Source organism: Neopelma chrysocephalum, unplaced genomic scaffold (genome assembly GCF_003984885.1).
Source record: "Neopelma chrysocephalum unplaced genomic scaffold, ASM398488v2 Primary Assembly neopelma1_336b, whole genome shotgun sequence".
NCBI classification, from domain to species: domain Eukaryota; kingdom Metazoa; phylum Chordata; class Aves; order Passeriformes; family Pipridae; genus Neopelma; species Neopelma chrysocephalum.
Genome location: NW_020898000.1, coordinates 581,880 through 609,511, shown reverse-complemented (window position 1 = coordinate 609,511; position 27,632 = coordinate 581,880). Strand labels below are relative to the sequence as shown.

The window sequence follows — 27,632 nt, the reverse complement described above, 5'->3', positions numbered from 1 at the left end:
GAGACCAACACAGGGGGGAAGGAGGGAGAAAACCAGGGCTCCCAGGGAAAGGCAAGGGCAGAGCTGTGGGGGTGATGGAGGGATGCAGGAACAGCAGGGGTGGGATGGTGGAGGCCCTTCTTTCACCAGCACATCAGTTAGAACCCCTGGCACTGAATTCTTCACTGTTCTTGCTTTAAACCTCTTCTGCACAGGTTCTGTGGGTGCAGACACAGCAGGGTCAGGATCCCTCAGTCAGGTGGGAAAAGCTAAGTATTGGAATTCTGCCTCGGACTGGAATTCAAGGAAAAGCCTCTGGGCTACGTGCATTTGATCATACATGACCTTTATTGGAGAGATGGGTCATTTATTCTACAGAAGCAACATCACACCATTCTCTTCCCATTTAACTCCTTTTAGTCTCCTTATAAATCTGTAGCAAAAGTGCACTTTTAACAGTTTTTAGTCTATAGTATATATCTTTCAATATTATCTCTCAGTCAGGTATTTCATTTGTAAAAATGTATCACCAGATATACAAAATACATGTCAAGTGTACTACATTAATTTTTGTATTTACTGTTTAGATTATTTTTAACTCAGTGCTCTCTCTTTTTTTTTTTTTTTCATTTTTTGCAAGACTTAGTGATGACAGTCTTCTGGTGGCACCACCAGGAGAGGACTCACAGCTTGTGTGTGGAGAAGGGCAGAAGACTCTTAGCCAGGAACAATTGTCACACAACAGGAACAAGATGACAAGGACGTTTGCTGCTGTCGAATGTGTCTCTCAAAATGACAGTACTCTGTATAATAAAAAATAATTAAAAAACCCAGTGTCCCTATTTTATCTTCTGGAAGAGGAGATGTGCCAGGAGAACGAGAGCGGCAGCCAGCTGGAATACCATGGTGAGGGTTCATTTGAAGGCAGGAGTTAATTGGTAATTGCTAAACATTTGTGGTCATGAGAGGAAGGAACAGACACACGAAGCCACCACAAGAAATGTGAAATGCTGCTTTCCTGAGGACAGTATTTTGGTAGAATATTGAATATCCTGTACAAGCCACAGAATTGCATAAGTTAAATATCCTCAAGAACAACAAGCACTGGAGGACAGAGGAGGGGCTGTGCTGGAACAGCCACACACAGGACAAGGGTCACCCAGCAAGGTGGAGACAGGAACACACTCATTCCCACTGGGATTTAGAGCCAGCTGTGACAAGCTTTGGCACTGCAACAGGGCTTCGCAACAAGAAACTTGCACCAGATTTTCTGAGAGTTCTTACAAACTTCCTCAGTCTTTTCTTTCTAGTTATCCTTGAGATTATAATATATACACACGTGATGGGGAATTGCTTGTTTCAGTCTTCCAAAGACCAGCAATTCCTCCTGTTAAGCAAGGCCTAGAGAGGTAAAACAATCAGAAGCATTTTTAGGGGCTGTTATGATTCCCAGATTACCAACAAATGACCAGGAACACTTAACAAGGCAATGTCTGGGTTGGTGGGTTGGTTTTCCTTCTTACCTGTTCATCCCCTTGAAGCCTAAGAACACTTGGATTAGTTCCATAAATGCTGCTTCCCTTGGTTAACCCTTCCCAATTAGTGCTGTTTCTGTGGATTAGCATAGATTCAAAATGCACCAGTTTGCTTGGAATTGACTGAAATGTGGAACAGACTCTTGTTCAGAATGAGGGCACTTTTGGTTTATGCAACAGCTCCAAGAAACGCTGGAACTTCAACTTCCTACAGCAAGAGATGTTCCTCGAAAGGGACCTGCTCTGCTCCCCTGGAGTCAGGGCTTTGAGGCAAAACTGCTGCTTCCAAAGCAACACACAGCAGAGGCTGAGGTGGACACAGCTCTCTCCCTTCTGCAGAAGAGACAGGAGAGCACAAATCAGGATACAAAAGGCGCAGTGCTGTTAGTGTTCTCTGAACCCAACACAGTGCAGAACGGGAGGCTGACAATGCTGCAGAGAGAGGGGTTTGTCTGCTTTGCTTTATAAAAATGACAGACTTGACATTTCCAGTATGTCTTAGCTTTGTACTGCTTCTCAAGTCTGAGTCACCAAAAATATCCAGCAACCAGCTGCTGTTCATATCCTAAAATATGCCTTCAGCTGACACTGAATATTGAAATCGTTCTGCTAAAATACAGAAAAACCACGATGGCAGAAACCAAGGTACAGCCTCAGGCCAACATTACATGGTCAGAATTCTACAATGCTACTTTTAAATCTCTTCTTCCATTCATGGACAAACAAGCAGCCAGGTTTCAAGTAGAGGTAACACGGATTTTGGAAGATAGCACGTGAAAAAAGCCCAGGAAGGAAACTGGAACAAAGCTCTTCTTGTGATGGCAGTCAGCACTAATCCTCCACAAAGGGCAGGGAGAGACCTTCCTCCTCCTGCTGGCTCTGTCCTGGTCCTACAGCAACAACGAGGAACTGCTCCTGCCCTCACAAATATGTTCCATTTGGACATATCTTGATCCCTTTGTTTCTTGGACACGTGTTCCTTTTGCCTCAGTCTCGTGACTGGTAGAAGAGGATGTATCCAGACTCTGAGTTTTTGGAAATGTCTGATGTTAACCCATAGAATTCTTCAATGGCCTGGGCATCAATTTTCTGAAAATTAATGAGAGTTATAATTAGCTTCAGTCAAACCATCCCCCTAAGAAGCCCTTTCCCAGACAAGGGGTTATTTCCAGTTCTTGGAGGTGATGCTGGAAAGCTGAGCAGCATTGACACAATGACACTGAATCCAACCAAACATGTTCTCCACTTCATAACTCATTCACTGCTGAAAAAATGGAAACCAGGATGAAATAATAAAGCTCAGAGAATGGGGGCACTCTTAAGCTGGGCTACAAAACAAGGGATCCAGGAAAATGTATCCTTAAAAGACTACATGACATTTTTATATGTTTTCTCATTCAGACTGGTGTCACCTTTCCTGAGTATTTTGCAATGTAAATGAAAAAAAATAAGCAGTTATAGAGCAGCAAAGAAGATTTTTGTACAGTACACATTGAGTAGATTTAACATTCAGCTAAAATAACTCCAGATTTTAAAGCTATTGTCACCCTCTTTACTAAAGAAGTCCTGCAAGTGCTACTGGTAATTACACCATGAAATCTGTGGATCTCACCTAATGATCTTCTGGCCATAAGAGAGCTTTCCTTCCTTAGGATCTGCTGGCACAGAGCCTACAGGAATATTATCACAAGGTTTGTTCTAAGAAGAATTAATTATCTGCCATATTAATATAATTAAATGGTCAGCTTATATTTTAAGTTGTGAACTATGAGCAGAAAAGTACCTTTTCTTTCCAACCATCAAGGCCTGTAGGGCATTTGAAAGGGCTTTCAAAAATGCAAGTTCTACATGTCTCGATCCTGTGCCTGAGAACAACTGGCTTCAGATTACTGAGTTGGATTCTGCAGTCAGGGGAGAGAAAAACACTGAAATAAAACCCTCCCAGGGGCCTGGGCTGCTCAGCACTGCACTGGGGGGGAGGATTTTAAAATACCTGTAAAAAAAAAAGATCCTAAAATATGTTTAGGACTCTGGATCCACAGAGATGAGAGGCTGAGGGAGCCTGAATTGTTGTGGAGGCCTAAAGGGAGACAATCCTAAAGTTTCTCTTTATATATTATATTTCCCTAGACATATTATATTTATATATTATATATTATATTTATATTAAGCTGAGGAAGCAAAGAAATGCTCCAAACACAAGAAGCTGTGGGTTGAACACCTGCTCTGACTGGGAGAGGGAGAAGCAGAGACCAACCTGTGTTTCCATCTTAAAAGAAAGGGACTCTGCTCTGCCTCCCCCAGGAGCCTCCTCAGCTGCAGAATGCGTTGGGCAGAATGTTAAATCCTTGCTCACTAACCAGATTTTGGCATCCCCAGCAGCCTCAGCAGCATTGGTTGCTCTAAGTGGCACTGCCAAACAACCTGTGAGCTGAGCCCAGCCTTTCCCAGCCTCTCCCAGCCTTTCCCAGCCTTTCCCAGCCTCTCCCAGCCTGTCCAAGCACAAGAAGAACAGACGGGAGATTTCAGAAGGTGCAGCAGCTGCAGAAATTCTCTCTTGAATAGTTTCGTTAAACACCTTCTGTTTAAAAAAGAGAGGGGGGAGAAAAAACCCTCCGAGGTGTTTTGTGTTTTTCTCTTCTCCACTGAGGGAGTGCAGAGAAGCCCAAACATCCCACTGAGGGTGTGCATTTTCACACCATTTATTAACAGAATGTTACAGACTGTTAGAGCCACACTTAACAGAAATACAGCCCAAGAACATCCTTCAGGCCTTGCAATATATTTAGCAGACAACTCAAACATTAGCAACTCCGGTTTTATTTTAAGTGCCAACCAACTTGCCGTGCAATCAAGCCTATTTCCACCACTCATTCTGAATGCAAGGCAAACACTTGATCTGGATCAATTCATCCCACAGATATATTTAGTTTTATCACAGCAAAACTGGCTTCCTTCTTTAATTTCACTATCCACAGAGAGCACAGTGGAACTGGAAGAGGATTATTCAGACTATTCTCCCCCTCCTTAGCTGACCACAAAGTGTGGACAGCAGAGTTTCACCAGCTGCAGCTTTAGAGTAACAACCAGTGGAGGGTTTCACAACTACTCTGAGGGTTCTGCAGCCTCACCTGGCACTAAAAGTGATGTTGTTTCCCATGAACTGAGCTGAACTACCCTTTGCTCGTTTCTACACATCTATCCTGGCTCTCCAAACCAAAGGCAGTTCTTGAAGACCATTCCCAGCATTCAACTGCTTCCTGCAAATCAGCAAGGACATCCAGCCCTTCCCTCCCTTCCCTCCATGTGCAGAACTCCCTGGATGGAAGCCTTTCCCTCTCTGAGGCAGGTAAATATTGTCCCTGAGATGCATCACTTAATTGCTCTAATAACAAAAACACGTCAAATTAGCCAGAGATCAGAGATTAGCCAGAGAAACTCAGGTTTCTCAATTCATTTTGCTTGGCACAGGATCCCACTTGGACTGATTTGCCTCCTGGATTTGATGCTTTTCCACATATGCTGCAGAATGTTTGATTATCATCTATCTCCCATTTAATTGAGAGTTGGCCTTCCAATGAGATCCTAATAGACAAATAAATATGCCTTCCCCACTGCTGACATTTAGTGGGTAATCAGGATAAACTACTTCCCATTGGCAGTTCAGAACTAGTCATTCCTATCACTTGCCAAAAATGCAATAAAGCTTTTGAACCATATTTAAGGGGGAAAACCTTCCTCCTGTGCTCTCTTTCAGCTGCAATATCTGTACTCAGGAGTCTGGTTTTCTAGGTGGCCACATCTAGAAAGTAAAGTCTCCAAAGAGCTTTATTTTTAGAGCATTTTAGATAAACTCTATAAAAGATGAGCTTGTAAAAAAGAAAGGCACCATTAAAGTTAGAAAAGCAACATAAAGGGAAAAAAAGTAGTTTTTTCCATGAGGGAGGAACTCCATTCCAGCTTGTGACAGCTCCTTGGATTTCCTGCCCAGTGACAGCACAGATTTCAGAGCCATGTTTTGGCATATCTATAATAGTGCCAAGTGTTTGCAGATAAAGAGAAATTCTGGTTTGTCCTAAAAGCTGAGCTACAACACAGAAGTGACTCATAAAAAACAATTACAGAACAATAAGATGATTGTTTTACATCTGCTTTTAAAATTCAAAGTTTATCTCCTGGATGGAGAAGATTTAAAAATATTGAATATTATTTCCAAAATGAGGTGACACAATTCTGTACTTGGCCCATGACAGAAACAGAAGGAAAACTACCCCAAAAATACAAAAATGGGAGACAGGCAACTGTTGATGGTTACACAATCAGCCCAAATCACAGGGAAGTCACCCCTGATGCTCAAAGCTCAGCAAGGATTTAATAAAAATAAACAATTGAGAATTTATCTCATTTTTAGTTCAACACAAGCAAGGCTTTTCCTGCACCTATTTAACACTTCCCATCAGGCCTCAACCCTGACCACGAGGTCTCAGAGGCAAACAAGACATTTCCATCTTTACAAAAAGCAGCTCTACTGGGCCATTTGTTCTACTGCCTGATATTTGCTTAACAATTATGTGAAATATGTGGATATATAAATCTTGGGGATATCAGCCTTTACAGGTATGTTAGCAGAAAAGTTAAGGAAAAATTTGCTTGAGCCCAAACATTTGTATCATCTCAGGACCTCATCACAGTCTCCCAAAGCCTTTTTTTTTACAGTTTTTCCACACTTCAATTTGTTGGGGAAAACTGGGAAAAAAAATGTGAGAAGCTTTTAAATGCAGGAATGAAATGCAAATCAGAGACAAAAAGGAGCCCAAAAGATGGGCTGAAATCAGAGCATTTCAGAGCTCTGGCACAGCACCCACCTCTACAATGTCATCATCAAAGAGCAGCCAGAAGCCATGGCTCTTCACAATGGTGATGTAATGTCCACGGTTTGGGCCACTGCCAGGAAAAAAGGGTGGAAAACTTATCATTCCTGTGCCTCCAAAGGCAGGAGCACTGTCCTCCCCCAGGATCCCAGCCACTGCTGTCACAGCTGCACTTCCCAGCTCCTCACGTTGTCTGATATTACCCACAACACTGTTCAGGGTCTGAAGATTTTTGCCAAATTGCTTGAATTCAAATTTCTGACTTGCTACATCATCAAAATACACAATTTCATGTATTTAAAGAAAACCCACAACTCAAACCCATTATTCCAATCCCTGCTTTGTTGCATTCACCACTCTGAGTCTTGTGACCGCTGCTCAAGAATTTTAACTTTTGAATTAAATCAGGTCTGAGATATTTTATCTGCACAGGAGGCATTTCTTTAATTCCCAGGGTGGTTTAATCTGTGCCTTTCTGTGACTGCTGTTCCCACTCTTCTGGTGGCAGTTTTCCAGTCCAATCCCAGTGCCCATATCCTGAATTCTTACCTTAAGGGGAAGAGTCAACAGAATGACTTAATTCCAAGAGTGAAGGCAGGCAGACTGCTCTGAGAAGGGAGGGGCCTGAGATAGTAAACTACATGGATGGAAAACTACCCTTTACTGACCTCAAATCCTGAGAGAACAGCACAGGGATACAGTGGAAAACCAAAATATTCCCTCTCTTCAGGTTTACTTTTTCCTTAGGAACTACATTAGGCTTTAAAACAACCAATATATGTACTGGCTTCAGGCAAGAGAAAGTACTTTTCCAGTTCTTGCAGAATTATTGATAAACAAATTTACCAACACAGAATGAAACTTCTTTGTTTAGAGGAACCATATGAAAAGTAAAACTGTAAGGGCAAAATATTTAAAACAAGTTCTGAGAACTCAGTTATTTAGAAAAATCTCATTTATCCTAAGCCTTTGGCAAGTTTCCAGTAAGAACTGAAACCAGATGAGTCACAGGACTCCTGAAAACCCCATGTAGGATAACAGGTTTGAGAAAAGAAAACAAAGTCATTTAATACATCTGAATTATTAATCACCATTATCAAAATATATAATCTTAAAATGATAAAAATTAAATAAAATTACTGTATCAGAACAGAAATCCCTTAGACTTATCTCATCTATATTATATTTAGTCATTATATTTAGCTCTACTAAATCCATGCAAGATTAGTATTGATTATATTTGCTCCTCACAAAGATACTTCAAAACATTTGTGTGCTCCAATGTTACTTCAACACTCACCCTTCCAGAGGGCAGTTACCAACAATTCTTTCGCTTTCCACAAGTGCTTTTTTGGTAAAGTGCTTAAAATCTTTTCGTCTTTGCTTTTTTAAACTAGAAGTAAAGCCTCTACGACACAAATTTGATGAAGGAAACAAGGCTCTTTTAAAAGCTCAGCAGTGCACAGTTTATTCCACATGATGGCACCAGCTTCTAAAGGAACTTTAATGACAAATGCAACTTACTTCTCTTTTAGTAATTGTTTTTCCAAGATTTGTTTTGATTCCATTTAGCTTTCCTGGAAAGCAGGCTCAGGGTTTTGTGTCGGTTTTGTGTTTTTAAAGACTGAACTGTAGCAAAGTAAGAGCACAGAAACAACAAAGAACACCACTCTGGGAGAGCTTGTTTATCAATAATCCTGGTTGGAACTGCCACCACATTTGAAAGCTGATAAAATGCCAAACCCGAGACTCAAAAAGTAAAATTTCAACCGGTAAAAAAGTAGTGAAAAAGACAGAAAACTTCTTAAAAATAAAGCTATTTCCATAGCCCGCTTTGCCCGTTCCTGTACTGCCAACGGCTGTTGTTAAATGATGATGTGGGGGACGGACTCCTTCCAAACTGCCAGGCCGGGTGTTCCCGGGGCAGGAAGCACAACCCACCTGCCACAGTGCACCACCACGGCCACCAGGTCGTACATCCTGTCGGGGTTGGTGGCGTCCCCCGAGGTGTTGAAGAGCCGCAGCTCCAGGGGGAACACCACGCGGTAGGACAGCTTGGTGTAGCGGTGCAGCTGGTCCATGTACTTGAACCTCTTCAGGTGCAGAGCCAGGATCATGGGCAGCTTCTTCACCCTCATCCTGCACCACCACAGCGTGGCCAACAGAGCACAGGGAGTTAGCAGGGACCTGCCACAGAGCCGGGCTCCACAGCAGCTTCACTAGGAGAAAGCTCCTTAAAAAAATACCGCTCGGCTTTTCAAAATGCTGCTTTTCCTCACTCGGATCCCACAACATCTACTCTGAATTATTAACCACACAACTGACACCTGAATGCAGGACAACTGGCTGTGTTGAAAACATCAGTTTTTCATCATATCAATGGGAAGAAAGAGATGCAATAAATCTGTCTTGCTGCTCTGGCTGTGACCGTGTGAGGTGAGAAATGAGATTTTTTTCTATCCAGCGCTCACAGACAAAGCAGATGGGATGGTTTGCAGGGGCTCTAAGCTGATTAATCCTAACTGGGGAAAATGTGAATGTCTGGAAGCACCAGATATAAACTCTTCTGGGAGACACAAAATTAATCTCTTTATTCCTCTGACGACGTCGCCACAAAGTTACTTGGTCTCTCCTCTTTTCCTTACTCCCTTCCCCCCCAAACACAGACCTAAACAACCTTACCTGGTTCTTTTACTGACTTCACAAAGTGCATTTTTCCACCAACTGCCCATTTTAAGAGAACATCTCCACTTAGGCTGCGTATTTGCCCCTTCCTTACCTCTTCTGTGCCTCCTGTTTGCTGCGGCACTGCTCACAATAGTATTTATATTCACTGCAGAGAGTCTCAGTGTTACTAAATCCCCTGTGGACAGGAGAGAGGAGTGGGATGAGCAGGAATATTCCAGGCCATCCAGGGAAAAGTTACTGCTGATAATGCTGAAAAAACCCAAACGACACATGGAAGATGAAACTCCTTTAATTCTCATTGCTCATAAACCCATTTTAGGCGTGTTTGTCCTGGGATGTTCAGCTGGAAAAATCTGGAAATCACCCCCTCGGGTATTAACTGCCTATTTTCTGAGTAGGAAAGGTAAGAAACTGCAATAAGGTGATTGAGTTTTGTTGCCATCAGCAGCCATTCCATGTTTTCTCTGGTGGCAGAAATGAACTGTTCAGATCTACAGCCATTAACCAGCCCCAGTCTGGATTATCTTCCAGCTCCCAGCAGTTCCACAGCCATTATCAGCTATTAAATAGCAGATGCTGGATGCAGTATCCAAGCAGCTGATAAACCTTGGATGTAACGGACAAACATATGGAGCAAATGTCTATCAGCAAAAACAAACCTCCCCCTAAACACGAGGAGCAGGCAACTGAAAGGCAGGAACGATATTAAAACAATCAGGAATTGATGATGAAACCAAACACAGCATGTTTAGCTTTGATAAAACTTGACTGTGTGATGTAGCAAATTCAAATGCCCACAAAATAAAGTGAAAATCAATCTTACATACCACTAGTGCTCCTTAGCTCCTAAAACCCACTAAAAACCCACAATATTTTACCACACAGAGCAACTAAACCAGGCTCTTTCCTCCTGACCAAGGGCAGGAGTTTTTCCCATTCCCAAATAACCCTGTTTACCTTAGACAATGTGTAATTGATGTATTTTGTTCCACATCAACCGAGAGATCCAGAAAGTCCTCATCTTTGCTACTAACCTTAAAAAAAAGGAGAAGAGGTATTTGACAGCAGTTTAGAACTGGCAGGTTTCTTTTAACCATCTCTGGGATGGTGCAATGTCCTCAGTGATAGAAAAGATATATACACACACACACACAGGTCCTTTCCTGAGGTAAACTGAAACTGCAGAAATAATCTGATGTGTTGTTAAAAACCAAAGAGGAATATTAAAAAAAAAAAAATCAACAAGTCAAACCCCAAAACCCATGGAAAAAAGGCACCAAAAAAATCAACCCCCAAAACCTTTCTTAGAAAACATCTCTCCCCCTTGAGGCTTCAAGACACATCTGATTATTTCACTGGCAAAACCAAGTTTTTAACTGCTCAGAGAAGCTTTCCCCACATTCCACTCTGCTCTGCAGACTGGGATAGCTTTTTGCTGCACTTCAGAGTGGAACAGTCAATACTTAGGAGGGAAGGCAGAAACAGGCAGATGGCTCCTCAATTAAATGGGTTAGCAGGGAGGAAAACCATCTTTCCATTTGTGGAACAGTCACATTTCATTTCAAAATCCTTGAGACAGAACCCTATTAATGTCATTGTTAGAGCTTCTCTTCACCACAGAGCCATAACTTTAGATTTAAAATGCCAAGAACGGTCCTTTCTGTTGTAATCACTTCTCCTTTTTTTTTCCTCTCCCCATCTGGGTTTTTCATTTTTTTTAGAACTATTAAATGAGAGCAGATGACTAACTACAAATTCCTGATCTGAAGATGGTGTGGTTCTAATTCTAGATTTCATGGCACTTCTTTTGCTCTCAAAGAGAGTGGCCACAGACCAGCACCAAGAATTCCAACAGCAACTCAGTTCATCCCAGAGTCAAATAAAGAGGGAGCAACTCTCATGGAGAAACACAACATAAACTATCAACCACTGACACAGGAAAGGACAAGGAGACAAAAAGGCACTTTGGATGAGCCAGGTGGAGACTGCCTGGCTGGGAACAGGGAGGAGAACAGGGAAAACACTACGCTTTGCTGAGCAACATACCTTCAGGAGTATTGAACACAGAGGTGACACACTCCTAACATAGGCTATGCTCCATATTTTAATAGAGAGAGTGCAATTTCATCTACCCTAATAAATGAAAAAGGGTGCTTAGCGTTAGGGAAAAGGCTCCAGAACCTGGGAAGCTCTAAGGTTTGGGGTTGAACGTACAGCCTCACAGTTCAGACATCTGGTTTCATTGGTTAGTGTTCCTTGGAAGATTTCATGGACCCACGTCAGATCAGCCTTGTCCCCCTCCTCGCTCTCAATGCTGCCATTCTGCAGTTTCCCATTCTGCTTCTCCTGCTTCTTCTCCTCTTGCAGTAAGTCAGCAATAGTGTTGAGTAGGTAGTTTAGGAATTCATGTGCATCCTGTTGCATATAATTGTCAAATAATTCTGGAACAGAAGAGATTAAGGAGAATGAAAAAATACAGCTACTTCATAATGCCAAGGCAAAATGCTTTCAGCCATCAGGGCACGCCCTGCCCCTGCTCTCCCCTGTCACACAACTGGGGGGACATTGAGAAGGTTTGGAAGAACTGCACTTTGTTGTTCTCACAAAGGATTTTTGGTTTATCCTCAGGTTGCAACAAACAAACAGCTGAAAAACAGCATTAAGGAAACTTAGTTTGGACATTTCTCAGAACTGAAGAAAATTATTAGCTTGAAGTTTGGGGGGGTTTTGTAGTTTCTTCCTTTCCTTCGGGGAGGGAGAGAAATGAAGAAATTCAGATGTGTTGCCCTGGGCCAGCAGTTCATTAAGTCCACCATCAAGGGGCAAAAATCCCCCACCGTAAGTTTGTTATCTTTGCAAGTTCAAGCAGAGATGATAAATCAACATCCAGAACTTTTCCTCACCAAGCAGCCCTGGGAAACAACCACTAGTTCTCATCCTGAGGGATTTCTCCTGCCACAAATGGAAGAGCAGCCTGCAAGTGCTGAGTCTCCTCAGAGTTCAGCTGGGGCCGGGTCCGTGACGCCAGTTTAGCCCAGGCCAGGCTGGAGCAGTGAGCTGGGGCGTGCTGACTGCAGCACAGCTCCAGGGAACACCATGCCGGGGGGGATAACTGGAATGCTGGCACATGGGCATGGCCTAAGCAAGCCCAGGAACAAAGACATGGAGAGAACCCCTGTAGGACAAGCACAGTGCTGGGACAACCCCAGAGGAGGTGAAATTTCCACCACAAAACCTACAAGAAACCTCTTCAACCTCGACTCAAAAAGGGAGTCGTGTTTACATTTTACACATCTTAAAAAACCATTTATTTATTTATTTACCATTTTCTTTCCTCAGCCGGGAAATGAATTTCTTGGGTGGGATGACCCCCACCTTCTTCTTTTGGGTGGCAATACTGTTGAAGAGATCAGAGAGGCAGGTCAGGAGGCTTTCCTTCTTCCGAGGCTGCACTTTGTACGCCAACACTTTTTCCCGAAATGGACGACAAAAATAAAGTGCCTGTAAGACTGAGTTGCAGTAGCAGGTGTTGCCAAACTGGTCAAAACAGAACAGAGGAGAATAAATGGATTTGTAGCAGGTCTGTTAAAAAGGAATAACAGAGGTGGCTCATTAAGAACAGCACAGAGTGAGACTGGAAAGGTTGTTTGTCAGAGTCCATTTGTTGGGATGGTGAGAAAGACTGAGTCGTCTATCAGCTGGTAAGAGAAGACAACAGTCACAGCGATATTGGGAATACACACAAAAAGTAGCTAAGGCTCATCCCAAAATCCCAAGTTCTGGAGACACAGTACTGCTCATCCTGAGAGGGGAGAATCCTGCTGTGGAGGGGTGCCAAGGACACAGAATGAAATAAATAAATAATGCCATATCTTATCAACTAACAATATAATAAATAAGTATTTCCTGCCTACAGGGGACTGTTTTGAGGCGGGAAATGCAGAGCAGCTGGTTCCCACCTGCCCTGTCTGAGGCAGTGCCACCCCTGTGATAACCACTTGCAGAGGCAGCTGCAGGGCTGGGGAAGGAGGCACAGGGAGATATCAGCCTGTCACCCAAAGCACGGGCTTGGAGCTGCTCCTCTGCACGTCACTGTCCAGCTCCTGTCCAACGCTGGGGCTCCAAAGGACAGAACCCAACCCCGGCTCTGCCAGTGCCCAGCACTCTGGTACAGAGACTGTGCATCTCAAGAGCATGAGAGCAAAAACGCTTGAAATAAACCAAAAATGACAGCAAAATACTTTCAATAAACCAAAAAAGCACACCAATGTGGCTCCAGAGCACAGACTGCTTTGGTACTCAGAGATCCAGCCAGTGCTCCCCAAACTTTGGTGTGGTTCCTGCAGCAGAATGATGTCAATAATCACTTTGCTGAGCAAAGCATTGAATTCATAGCGCTGGAAAAGTTACAGGTTAGAGTTACATTAACAGGCATTTATACCACATGGAGCAACAGTTACAATTTATTGACATGAGGAAAATAAATATGCAAGCTGAGCAAACACAGGAATTAGGATAGAGCCTCACTCACACGGTTGTCAGTGACCCAGAAAAACAAATAAGTGTCATGCTAATTAAATTTGCTAAATAAATTTGCATACAACATAAAAGAATATCAATGCAGGCAAAACTACTAAGAGTCTGATTAAATATTATTGTTTTCAGGTGAGGTATCTGCTATATCTGTCCATAGTCACCTCAGGAAATTAAGAGACACAACTAGAAATGGCATCTTAAAAAAGATGGTGCATCTTAAGTCAAAAAAGTTTACAATGCAAGGAGTTAAAAAAGATTTCAGGGCTGTATTCAGGGAGAAATCATGTCTAAAAGTGTGAATTCAACTGGTTATACATGTCCTGCTTTGGTGCTGCCCACACAGGAGAGAAATTGTTAGAACCAAACTAAAGGGAAGAGTTAAAGGAGTTAAAGAACTAAAATTCCATCCAAACAGTTTTAAAAATTCCTGCCAGTGAGATGTTTTACAGTAGTCGAAGTGATATGGTGAAAAATTCACTTCACAGCATGATTTAGGTTTTAAAATGTCCTTCTAAGGAGTATTTTCTCTTTCCTACCACCTTTACAGAGAGTAATGTGGAAGAACTTTTATTCCTTGAGCATTTCAGATATTTTACAACTTGCCAAGTACTTTACAACAAGACCAAGTGATGCATTTTATTCCAGCAAATCTGACTTTTTTCATGTTGGAACAAAATCCTTCCAACTCTGAGCCTTGGGAAACTTCTGAATATCTCAATTATTGATCTCCCCCTCTCTGTATTATAGAGAGTCCTCCAAAAATGGACACTATTACCCAGGAGTGTCACACTTAAACTACAACTAGTTTGTGTTTAGAAGTACAAAGCAATCAGATCTTTCCAACCATGACCTGAACTTTGTTAGAAATTGTGGCTGGGAAAAAAAAAAAGGGCTGCAACAGTTTGTCTTTAACAGAGCCCCAAAACCCAGGTTTTCAAGGCAGTTCCAAGTGGGCTGATGGATATTTCCAAACCTGGGGCCACATGCACAGATCACACACACCAATGGTGTGTAAAGTCTAATGTGACCTAAAACACAAATAAAAAAAAAGGAACAAACACAAAGATTTTAAAAGCTTTTGGTCATGGTTTCTCTGGTACAAATAAATATTGTAAATAGATGCCAAAGCATGGGGGGTTTTGCTTAAAACTGCCTGTATTTAGAGTCAGTATTACCTAACTTCCCAAGAACTTGTGCAATGTAAAAATAAAGTTTGAAAGCTTATTTTAAGATAGAGGGTTCTTAAAATGAAACAGAGATGAAATTCTGGAATGACAACATTGTTCCCCCTCTCTTGCACTTCATTACATAGAAATTATTCCAACAGGCTGTCCCTTCTCCCAAATCCCCTGCAGTGGCTTTAGCTACAGTTTAACTGCAGCCAGGCTGGTTTCAGCTCACTGACCCAAAAGGAAAATAACTATTAAAACCAAATTTGGAAGCCTCCATTGTCCCCGAGTCCCACACCTGACTCTATCTGCAGTTCAAGAGCACTGATGCTGAAGCCATGAGACTCTTTAAAATGCTCCAATTAGCTCAGAATCGTGCAGGAACTGGAAATAGCTCAGGAAAAAGCTCAGCAGAACAATAGCATGGAAATGCTCCCCCTAAAGAACCCGGGTGCGAGGAACGGAGCACAACAGAATTAGTCATATTTTGTCCTTCAAAGCAGAGAATGGCCGTGGTTAGAGTAATTCTGGGTATTTTTAGGGTGCTATTTTCCCTCCTCACACTATTCAACACCCTGCTATTTATGTTCAATGGGACATGCCTTCCATTTTTCTCCTCCTGGAGCAAACCTCAGCAGCTTTGGAATGGCCATTAACACCATCCTTAAGGAACAGAATTCCGTGTGTTTGGATATCTGGGTGTCTGCAAACACAAACTGCTCCAAACCCACCCACAAGCCAATTAAATGGGTTTCTAATGAGCTGCAATTAATACCACTTAGGAGCTACACTGCCCTTATTTGGTGTGTGAAGAGATTGAGCATCTTTCAGCTTTCAGCAAAACACACCCAGCCCAGCAGCAAACAGAAATATCCCTATTTCTAGTGGGTTGTGCCAAATTGGGATTTTCCCATCATAAATAGGATAGCACAGAACCACTGTTTTTATGAACTAACTCCCTTTATCCCTGGTAAAAGGGGTCACAGGCCCAGCAGGATGTGCTGCTCTGGATCAACAGCCACACTCTCCACAGTTAATTTGGGCAGACAAGTCCTGCTGCCCAGCAGATCCCAGTCCAGGCACATCCACACAAACTGGCAGAGACAAAAGTACAGCTTTTTGGAGGGACTCACACAGGGCTGGGAGGAAATCAGAAGGCAATTCCTGCCCGAGTCAATGGCCGTGCTCCTGCTGCTCCAGCAGGGCTGTGCTCTGGGCCAGCACACCTCCACTCACACCCTGCACTCCCTGCAGGGTCACACCAACCTGAGCAGGGCTGTGCTCTGGGCCATTCACCTCCATTCACACCCTGCAGGGTCACACCAACCTGAGCAGGGCTGTGCTCTGGGCCAGCACACCCCCATTCACACCCTGCACTCCCTGCAGGGTCACACCCACCCTCTGCTCTCTGCACCAGCACCGCAACACTGACACACTGCAATAGTTCACACCTGCCAGCTAAATAATAAAGTCTTATCATCAGAAATGGACCAGAGGAGGAAGGATTCTCTCCAAGGCTTTATAATAAATATTCTGTACTTCAAATGCAATTTTGTCTTGGTTAATCCCAAGGCACAGCACCATATTGCAGGATGTGGTGTCTGTGCACAGTCCCACCCTAAGTGAGAAGTGCCCATCAATAAAGTTCTCACAGACAACCCCGTTAAATTCCAAATTAGGATATGAATTAAAAAAGAGCTTTTCAACCATAGGAATTTCACTTACATTGACCAAGCCAAAATAATGCTCATTCACAGGGAACTGCTCAGGACCAATCTCTTTCTCCAAAGCAGAGGCATTGGCGCCCTACAAAAAAACAGGATGTTTGTGTTAGAGAAAAATCAAACTTCCTCAACAATATCCAATAGAATTCAGATCACTGCTATAAACACAAAGTTACTTCCTTTGAGAAATAGCACCTCATGTTTGCTGTGTTCTTCAAAATGAAATCAATGTGATGCTTTATTTTCATAAAGGTACCAAGGTTTCATTTAAAAACTCAACTCAAAAGCCAGAATTAGCTGCCTGATGCAACAAAGTGTTTTCTACATGTGAATTTATTTGAAAATTAACACAAGTTGTTCTCACTGAAAGCATCAGGTGACCCAGAAACACCAACTTCAGTTTAGCCAAGAGTGCACTGTAAGAATAAAGACATTTGTAACACATAAAGAACTTCTAAACCTAAAGGACAGAAACCAGATGGGCTATTTTATGGGATAAAAACACCTGTGTGATGTGAACTGCACAAAAGGGTTGATGTGGCTCTTTATTATTTGCATCCTGTGCAAAGAATTCTTGGAAAAAATCTTGCCTTCATTGACACTTAACATTAGAAATACTGTAATTTTCTCACTTTGTTTCTGGCCAAGAGAAGCATGATTACAGAACCACAAAAGAAATAAGGAAATAAGAATGTTATTATTCAGACACAAACTCAGATCACCTAAAAGTGCTGTGGCTTTGCTTAATTTAAGGCTGTAAATTAAGTTTATGGTGCATTTTGACACATCCTTGAGTTTCCTGCAATACAATGAGGGCAGAACTTGTCATTTCAGATACAACTGAAAAATCCCACTGCACATCCATATGGGTTTACTTGGCACAGAAAACCACCACTAAAGCACACCAACATTCTATTTTGAATTTGAATTTTTTACAGTCAAAGTGGTTTATGCATCTCTTTCCATTTTCCATCCACCAATACATCATGCCAGGCTCCCACTTGGGATTTGGTCCCTTCCCTCATTCTCTCCAGCTTGTTCTTTAATTCTTGCTGATCCTCCAACAGCCCTGAGCTGCATCTGTGCTGTTATTTATGGAGTTACCACCATTCCATGAAGAATCCAAACACTTTGGACTCTTAATTCTGTTTTAAATACCCAAGTCACCCCAACTATAACCTTCTGCAACAGAAATCCTTCTTAAAACACCTCAGAAAAGCACTAAACCAAAAATTACAGTCCAGCAAAACTCAATGCATCTATTTCCCTGAAGCTACTAATGCCTTTTAATTGCTGAGCAAATATTTCAATCATCTCCCCATTAATATAAACCACAGACAAGTGGAGACTGTATAGACAGTTCCATCTGGATTGAGAAATAACTTAAAATTTTCTAAGAGACGGGAAAGAAACCAGGAAATCATCCAGTTCAACAGGAGGAATGGAAACTGTAGTTTTACAGTGACTTACACACATCAAACCAGACAGAAAACAAGACAGGCTCAAATTTGGGACTATAAAACCCACAAAGCCCTCACCAGGTGCTGACAGATTTACAAGCACAGCTCTGCACGAGCAGCAATTACACCCAATTTTTTGAGGCATCAGTGCCAGTTCAAGCAGCTCCTCTCATTTGTTTCTCTCCATCCACTCCCTGCTTCCCAGGAGCTCTTTTTACCTCCACTGTCTCCCCCTCCAAACCCCAACCCAAACCTGGATATAGGGACACCCATCAGCAAGGAAGAGCTGCTGAGATGGGGCTCTCTAAGTGCTCAGCTCCACCCTGACCTTGGGGAATGGGGTAACAGCAGATTGGAACCAAAACTCCATTAAATACACAAGAAATGATGCTGGGTGTGGAGAACTGTCAGCCTTGGAAAAGAAACTGCTATTCCTTTACTCTGACATTCTGCATGTTTGAGAGCAGAGAAGGGACATGTGTAAAACCTGCAGTGTTGGGAAGTTTAGCTGAAGTTTCTCTGAATAGTTTTCTCCCCTCCTCAGTGGTCTCCAATTTTATATTAAAGAAACACTGGAGAAGCAGCCAATTAAAGGAGAGACCACACCCCAGAGAACCAGTGAAACCCGACAGCCCAAACACTCCAGCCTGGAAAGCAACACACAGAATAAAGATGTGAACAAAGAAATAAAAGCAGAAGAATTGCAATTTTTAATAAATCTGTGCTATAAAGAATAACCTACCATAAACCAGGGTTGCAATTCAACTAAGCCACCAACTTGTACCCCACATGTCCCAACCCATCCAACCCATCAAGTGACAGGTGGGTTTTTCCCAAGTGTTTCCTTGTATTTGCTGCCCAAACTTTATAAATTTGGGTGAGTCAACTGTAGGGGCAGATTAAAAAATTAAGGTTTCCTTAACAAATTAAATGCTAATTAAGGTATCATTTACAATTGAAGTTGTTGATGCCCTATTCCTGGAAGTGTCCAAGGTCAGGTTGGAGCAGCCTGGAATAGTGGGAGGTGTCCCTGCCCATGGCAGGGGATGGAACGAGATGGGCATTAAGGTCCCTCCCAACCCAAACCATTCCATCCTTTGGCGATTCTGAAGTTCCTTGTCAGAGAATATTTTAAATTAGCCTCCCCAAATCATAAAAAAAACCCCAAAACAGGAATCATAGCAAATGTGGGAGGAATCAAAAAAATCACCAACTCGTCAGGGCTAGTTCTGAAGATGCAAATTTGCATTTTAAATCCGTGACACACTGAAGAAGCTCCAGGAAATGCACATGCCTGGCATTCCATGTCAAACAATGACACTGCAGAAGTCTCCATGACTCCTCAGGGGGGTCAGTGTCCAGGAGAACTGCCCTGAGTGGGGCAACAAGGATGGAGGGGGAGAACTCCTTTATGGCCACGTTTGATGGAAACACATCAGGTTTGTGAGTCAGGGGCAGAACTGGAGCCAGAGTTCAGCCACTCCCCACCAGTGATCTTTGCAAGTTAATCTGCAATTAGCAAATTAACCAGCTGGAGATGAAATCTAGTGCAGCATGAACCACGTCTTGCCATAATGAAGCCTAAAAAGCAGCTTGTTTTCTGATAGGGGGTGTTCTATGCCCATTTTCCCACCCCAGCTGAAAGATTTTTCCACCTGCCTCAGGTCACAGGAATATTTGCTCATAAGAAACAATCCACACTTCACAACTGTAGAAACAGAAAAACCGCATTATTTTCTAGAAATAAAATCTCAGCAAAGTGGCAAGTGTCCATAGGATGAAAATTTACCTTTATTATTTGGGGAGTCAAGAGAAATGCATCTCTTCTGGGTGCCACAGGCAAACTTCTGCACCTTCCGGTACTTTGCACATCTACAACCAACATTCTTGTGAAGGTACAGATGAACAGGGAATGATTAATAACAACTCTACAGCTCAGAACATGAGCTGCTGTCAGCTGAGAAATCCACATTTCCAGCATCCACATGGTTCTTGCTTCAAGTTACAATTTTTCCCCTTCTTAGCAATATGACTTTGACTAAGTTTCAGTGAAATCCTGCTGGACCACAAAAGTTGGCTGAGAATTACTGGACTATTATTCCAACCTTATGTCAAAATGTTTTACCCTGAACTAACACTTTTCCCCTTGGAAGGAATTCCCACTTCCAGTCCTAAGTAGCTGCTTTTTGTTGCTCTCCAAGTGCCTCTGCAGCCGTGGGGATGGTTCTAAAAGCAGGGAGAAGTGTGTGAGGTGACCTCTGGAGCACCAAGCAGCTGCTGCAGCAGCTCCAGTGAAAAAGGGATCCAAATTAGCACAACATTGGGTCCGTCCCCTCGCTGTTATTCAGAGCTCTTGTCAAAACAATCAAGGCAATGCTGTGCTGCTGCTTGAGCAAACAGGGAGCACAGAGCTCCAAAATGAGGGAAAAACCCACAGAGAAACTATGGGAAAGAGCCACGAGTGGGGACATCCCCCTTTGCAAGAGCCCTGGGATGTGAGGAGGGGCAGCACAGCAGTTTATTCACCACTGCCAAGCTGCAGTTCTGAGGGGCTCTAATTATACAGTGGTTTTGAAATCATGCAGGAAAAGCCATGTCACAGCAGGCTGCCAATGGATTTATAACCTTTCCATAACCATTCATGACCAGCTCAACACAATGAGATAAAACACAAAAAGGTTTCTTTGGTTTCACTGAAGGACAGGGGAATTTAGAAGCATCTAAACAGTACTTGTCAAGCTACAAGAGTTTTTTAAATGCTAACAGGGATTAAGCAGTTGCTTAAATATAAGAAAAGGAAGCCCTTCTCATCTCTTCAAACAATACAACTACAAAGTTACAGTCTGATCTTTTCCAAATACTAATGGTCCTGATAAAATCTACAGGAAGTCAAAATAAGAGTTTGCTGTGCTTATTTTGGGGCACTCAAGCATTTCAGATGCTCCATTTACAGTTCATTTGTAGACAGTGGGAGACTTGCAGAACAGAACTCTTAAAATCTGGATGAATCTCCCAAAAATTCTGCGTATCTGTAACCTTTGATTGGGGCTGGAGGCACACTCAGAACCTGTGATGCATCACTGGTGTTGACATAAAAATCCATTAGGATATATTAGCTTGGACTCAGCACCATCCTAACTCAGCTTCTGGGCTGGAACAGCTTCTTCCCACAGAGCACCTGCCTGCAAAAGACATTTCCCTTAAAGAAAGGCAAAAAAGGGAAAAATATCTAAGAGACTTCAGTGTACACAAGTCCTGCTGAGATCTCTAATTAGTCATTTGACTCTTTTAACAAATCAGAGCAGGATGAGATTTGGCATTTAAAAAAGCTGGGCAGCAGCTTTCAGGATGTGCAGAAAGGCTGCAGGGACACCCTCCAACAGCCCCGAGGTTAGAGGGGCTGCTTAAACACACTGCATGCCTGAGGAGTGGCTCTGAAAGAGTGAATAAACAAACCAAAAAGGCAAAACAAGAACAAGGAGGCCCAGGCAGAGCTCCTGCAAACCTCTCAGGGCAGAACCTGCACGAGATGGTGCAGTTCAGAGTCTGCCTGCACTGGCTTTGCTGTACTCACCCCGATAATTGCTCAGCTCCAGGACTGTTGAAATCACCCTGTGGGGGAGTGGAAATGGAGCAGATTGGGGTTGTATTGCTCCAAGTTTACAGAACATACTGTCATGGTTCTCCAAAGACAGATCAGGTGCTGCTCCCCCATCTCTTAGAACTCCTTGGCTGCGTGGCACTGAAGTCAGATAAAGAGCTGTGAGCTCAGAGTCTGCAATGATCCCTTTTCATGTGCCCAGGAAGGCTGTCATCCCAGGCACAACAAATCCCTGTAAAGTGAACCTTGGATTCCAGCACTTTGCCTGCACAAGCAGGTGAACACACTGATAATCCTGAAAGGAGCAGGTGTACCAGTGTCAGACTTGCCAAAACTCCATGCTTCCCAGTGCCACAGAACCTTCCTGACCTGCACAACCACAGGGAGACTTCCCATTGTGCACAGGGAGGGAAGCTCACAGAGCACACTCTGGCTGCTGCAATGGCATGGAGACCATAGGGAAACTAGAAAGTGCTGTATTTCCCAATCAGTTTACTGCTCTGAAGCCTTAATTGGAGTGGTTTCAAACAAATGAGTGCAGGGTGCTTTGTAACCGGCTCCATGCACATGTTTATTCCATGAGGAGCTGGTCCTGCAAGGTCCACAGGATCCACAGCTCCCAAAGGCACAGCCACTCACAGGCACTTGGGAAATCCATGCTCTTGAATTAGACAGTAGAGTTGGGCTCCAGTGAAAAGGATGCTGGAGGAAAGGTAGGAAGCACAGGAACTGTTGCCTAGTGTCCACTGTGGTACTGTAAGCAATCCAATCCCCCTCCTTGGGCACTGCATCCCATATTTCCAGAGTTCCCAGGAGTCCATCCACCTGAGAACAGTCCTGCCAGATCCTTCCTGACCTCGGGCTCCTCTCACTGCCCCAGTAACACACATAGTCGGTGTCTTGCTATTGCAGCTCTCAGATGTTTTGCATCTTTTCAGGCCCCTAAAAGAACAAACCCAAACAGATCCCCAGCTGTCCAAAATCCAGTGTTTTCCAGCAATGTTCTTTTGGGAACTGGCAAGTTTTTATCCTCACCCTCACACATCAAATTGTGGAGGAAAAATGATGGAAGAAGGGGAGAAGTGGATGCTGTGGGAAGGGAAAGCCAAACACTCTGGATTTATGAGCAGGTTGTAACTCCAGACATTCCACAGGTTGTACAAAGTTCACACCCGGGGCCATCGATGGAGCTGAATGTTCACAACTAGGACACGGTGGAGAAACCCCAGGGTGGTTTGGGTTGGAAGGCACCTTAAAGCCATCCAGTCCCACCCCCTGCCATGGGCAGGGACACCTTCCACTGGCCCAGGTTGCTCCAAGCCCCGTCCAACCCGGCCTTGGACACTTCCAGGGGTGGGGCAGCCACAGCTTCTCTGGGAAATCCATTTCAGCACCTCACCACCCTCATAGCCAATAATTTCTTCCTTAAATCTAGTCTAAATCAACCCTCTTTTAGTTTAAAACCATTCCCCTTGTCCTATCCTAACAAACTTTGTCCCCATCTGTGTTACAAGCCAACTTTCAGTATTCACTAGGAAAGGAGCTGAAAATACAAAGTACCCCAAAGACACAAACCCCAGTGATCTGCAGTGCTGCCCTTTACTTTGGCACCAAGTCCAGGAACCTCCCAAACTGATACCTGTTGGAGCAAGCACTGAAAGTTACTTATTTTTGTACAGGAACAAGACACTAAGCGATGTGCATGTACATGTGTTAATTCAATGCACTAACAGCATCTGCTCTAGATCCTGATTAAAGAATGAAACAAAAAAGATTCAGTAACACAGCACCTCTTGAACAACCCCCACTCTGTTACTGCAGCACTTTCCCCAGGTATTCCCACTCCATTTTTAACCTGTCCCAGATCTGTAGCAGAGGCCCCCCAGTACAACTCATGTTTAGTTTCAATGTTTCAGTTCCCTCAAGCTCTCCAGGGCACACCACGCTGAGGAGCTCAGTGAAGTCACGACATTTGAGAGTTTATTGCCAATCTGGGCTAAAACCAGACACCAAACTGCAGACAAACCTCACCCATGTGGTAGCTCGAGGCTCCTGTAAAATCCCAAAGCTCATTCCAAGGGCACTTGCCCACCTGAGCTGGTTGGTAACTGCAGACTGGCTGCTCTGCTTCCACTCCAAACTGCTGCAAGTCCAAAATCCAGAGAATGCAGCAAAAACCAGCCCTCACCCACAGCATTGAACCAAAGTACAGACAATGTGGGAAAACCTTGCACGCCTGACCTACTGACTGCTTTCCAGAGGGTTCCATATGTTTTTCCCCCTAAAACAAAGCAGGTTATTCCCAAGCTGGGTTTGAAGTGCAAAGATGAATTTTGTTCCCTTCAGTTTCCCAAGTGGACCAAGCAGCAGAGCACTGCTGGAAAGAGAAACACGCTGAGCCAGCTCTGCCTTTATCCTCCCTGCTTTCCCCTTCCTCAGGCAGGAACGGAAATGCTATAAATGCTGTTTGTCTGATGAAGCCAAACCAAAGTTCTATTGACACAGGTGAAGTGAGGTGACATTATCCAGCAGTGGCACCCTCCTGGACGGAGCAGTGTCCATTATCCAGGTGGCAATGCAAGGGATGCAGCTCCTCTCCAGCACTGAGTTCATCAGTATGTCCCCACTGTTGTAATTCAGAGGAGGATACAAGACTACACCAATTTGTACCCTGGCTTGGAGCTCTTCAGGCATGACTCACTGCTTTAACAAACAATTAGCCATGAACCCAAGGGAAGTGGCTCTAATTGCCTCCCAAGAAACAATATTTCTGTACTAGCTCACTGCTGACCTTTCCCAAGCTGGCAGAGAGGACAAGATGAGATCTCTCTCCCCACCTTGCTCCATCCTCGTGTTCTGGTTTGCTTCTCCAACAAAAAAATAGAAGTTTTGTCAATGCAACAAACAACCCCAAGTTCTGACTACAAAACTACTTTCTCCAACTGCCTCAGAGCACAGAAGACACACTCTGGGTTAGGTGGTGCAGTCAGGCCATGGGAATTCAGCCGTCCTGGCTCTCTGTCCTCAGCCAGCAGAGGATTCCCACCTGCCCATGACCACGGGACAGCACAGCCCTGCACAGACACCACCTTGAAACAGTTCTGAAACAAGAACTATGCAATTTTCCTGCCTCAACAGTGTTTCTCTCTCCCACTTGATTTTGCAGTTGCTTACAAACAGAAGGAAGAACTCCCAGAGCCCCCGGCAAAGATAAGGGTGGGATCCCAACGGAGGGAAGGGGCAGAGCAGGAGGCAGAGCCCTGTCGGTGGCTCCTGTTGGATGTGTTTTCCATGTGGTGCCACAGCCTCCCCAGCAGTGAATCACAGCCACATGGACAAGGGCTCCCTCCCAGCTGCCCATCTTCGCAAGGCTGAGGTTGCCACAGGGATGTTGCAAAATCGCTGGAAAGGAAATGCAACAATCCCGAGGCACAGGGAGCTGATCCCACTGAAACCTGGGGGCTCTTGTAGGAGGGATATGGTTAAAGTTAAACCTCATACTGTCTGCTAATGAGTTCAGGCACTGATTTAATTTGGAAAGAGATGTGTAGAGGACTGGAGTGTCTGAGGTGCAAGGGCAGGAACAGCAGTTCCTGGGATGCTGAGGGCTCTGACACTGTCACAGCCTGGGTGGCTCTTTTCCAGCCTGAAGCACAGATGGTGACTGGAACTGCTAGTAAAACTTGCACATTTTACTAAAAAAATCATGTGAAGTACTGTCCAATCACTACAAATTGGCACAATCCTGAAGAAAGCAGCCTCCCAAAGGGACTTTGTCCATGGATTTGAACGCTTTTATGAAGAAGACTCAGGTTTTTCATATCCACTTTATGGCAAAGAAAACAGTATTTTTACTTACTTACATTAACTGAAATAGATGCAAATAAACTGATTCAGGTTTAAAAAACAGCACCCAGACCTTCATTTTCCTGGGCCAGCTGAACTAAAAATAGGAATATGGACAGTGAGTTTAGCCAAGTTACACATCCACCTAAAACTGGTGCTGAAAATTCCACAGCCTTTGATGAAACAGCTCCAGAAGAACTGTGGAAGCCAGTTTTATACAATTATTTAGTGCTGGCAGCACCGCCCAGCATTTTCTGCAGAGAAACAGTAACTTCTCCACTCGAAATAAAGGGAGCAGAACCTGCCTCCCCAAAGCTGCAACACTGGAAAGTTTCCTGGAAAAACCTTCCCAGGGCATTCCAAGAGGACCCCTGGGGGGTACCAGCACCTGCTCAACTTCCATCCCTCATCCCAATCAAAATCAGAGCAAGCACAGCAGCAAAAACGAGTCCAAAGTTGGCTGTGTGTAGCCAGAGCCTCTGCAAACAAATCCCACTGGAATGTGCTCAGGTTTGGCTGCACAACCCCAGGGAAAGGCACTGCCTCACATGTGCCCTCTTAATCTGAGGCTCAGTCACCTGATCTCAGGAATGCATCCCAAATATTCCATGGATTGAGCCAATCACCCTGGGGTGCAGAACTGCCCAGCACAGTCACAGTTCAGGCACCCCAGGTGGCCTCAGTCTCACCCGTGTCTGTGATGGGCAATTAAAAATACAAATTATGTTCAAAAACCCATCGAGTGAGATCAGGGAAGTTCTGGGAAGTCTTGTCCCAAAACCTTCCAGTCAGGTATCCATTGCCAGAACCTTGAGAAGGAAGGATTCACCTCTCTTGGTCAGAGTGTTACAGGGAAACTGCAACACCCAGCTTGTCCTGGGGCTCGGTTCAGCTGGGTCTGGAGTTCAAGTGGGAATCAGTGGGAAGGAACAGGAGGACCCTGCACCCTTTACAGGGGTGAAATCAGTGAGTTGGAGTGCAGGAGTCCCTCCCAGGATTGCAGTTTGCTGCTGACCCAAAGGAGATCTAAACCTGCACTTGGAGCAATTATAATGTGGGACTATGAAAATCCTACTAAACCTGACCCCCCTAGGCTGATCCCCCGCTGGATTCCAGGGATTCAGCCCCTGTCCCAGCTCAGCCCGGGCCCCTCCCAGGGTAGGATCTCTGGGACACCTTTAGCTGCACCATTTCAGTGGGACTCAGGCGTGCCCCGGTGCAGACCCGGCACTGCTGCTCTATTCACACAGCAAACGGACTTCAGCAGGAATTCTGCACAAGCCCCAGGAGCCGCCTCCCCCGGCACTGGGGCACACCCGGCCCGGGCACCCCGCGGAGTGACTGCAGAGCCCGCACCAACCAGTAAAACCACCTTTACCCCGAGCTCAGCGTCACACCGAGCTCCGCTCACACGAGGGGAATCAGCGCTCCAGAATTCCTCTTCCCTCCCAAAGGAAGCTCCACCTGCCCCAAACCCTTTGTGGGACCGGGCGGCCGCTCACAGCCCCCCAGGGGGAGTGACTCCTGATCCCCGAGTGCTCCGTGCCCCCCCCGCACCTTTCCGACCGGGATTCGGAGCAGAGTATCCCAAATCCCTGCGAACCCAGAGCGGCTCAGCCCGGCCCTTCCCCGGCACAGCCGCCCCGCTCCGGCCCCCGAGACCCCTCACACAGACCCCAGACCCCAAACACCCCCCTCACACCTCACACACACCCCCCTCAGACTTCTTACAGCCCCCTCACACCTCACACCTCCCCTCGCACAGCCCCCAGACCCTAAACACCCCCCTCACACCTCACACACCCCCCTCAGACCCCATACACCCCCCTCACACAGCCCTCAGACCCCATATACAGTCCTCATACCTCTCTCACCCCCCTCACTCCTCACACACCCCTCACCCGGCCCTCACCACCCTCACCCCTCTCACACTCCGCACACGTCCCAGACACCACACACCTTCCTCACCCCCCTCAGCCCGCGGGCCCGGCAGGGCCTGCCCTAACAATGTGTTTTAGCCGCTTTAGCTGATCGCCCAGCGGCCGCGCGCGGCGGGCGGGCTGGGCGCCCCTGAGGGGCTGCTCTGGGCCCCCCTGGGGCCGTGCGGGCGCTCACCATGGTACAGACGGCGGCGAGTCTCCGCACGGTCACCAGCGCCTCCATCCGCGCCCGGCCGCCGCCATCTTGGGCCGCGACTGACAGCGCCAGCTGCGCCACCCGGTA

General features: G+C 44.8%; 1 protein-coding gene across 2 annotated transcripts; it reads right to left on the bottom strand.

The window, feature by feature from the left end:
• Window positions 1-304: 304 nt before the first annotated feature.
• LOC113978516 (ubiquitin carboxyl-terminal hydrolase 12-like) lies at window positions 305-27,632 on the bottom strand. Of its 2 annotated transcripts, XR_003537603.1 has the most exons (10): window positions 27,525-27,632; window positions 16,504-16,584; window positions 12,397-12,610; window positions 11,288-11,514; window positions 10,031-10,107; window positions 9,165-9,248; window positions 8,327-8,524; window positions 6,380-6,458; window positions 1,503-2,603; window positions 305-1,380 (listed from the first exon to the last, which is right to left on the bottom strand). XR_003537603.1 is itself a non-coding variant. In XM_027705508.1 (9 exons), exons 1-9 carry the CDS (start codon window positions 27,570-27,572, stop codon window positions 2,502-2,504), a joined length of 1,110 nt encoding a protein of 369 aa, XP_027561309.1. In that variant the 5' UTR covers window positions 27,573-27,632; the 3' UTR covers window positions 305-2,501. The 2 variants fall into 2 exon arrangements, 1 of the variants encoding a protein (XP_027561309.1); XM_027705508.1 differs by having other exon boundaries at window positions 305-2,603.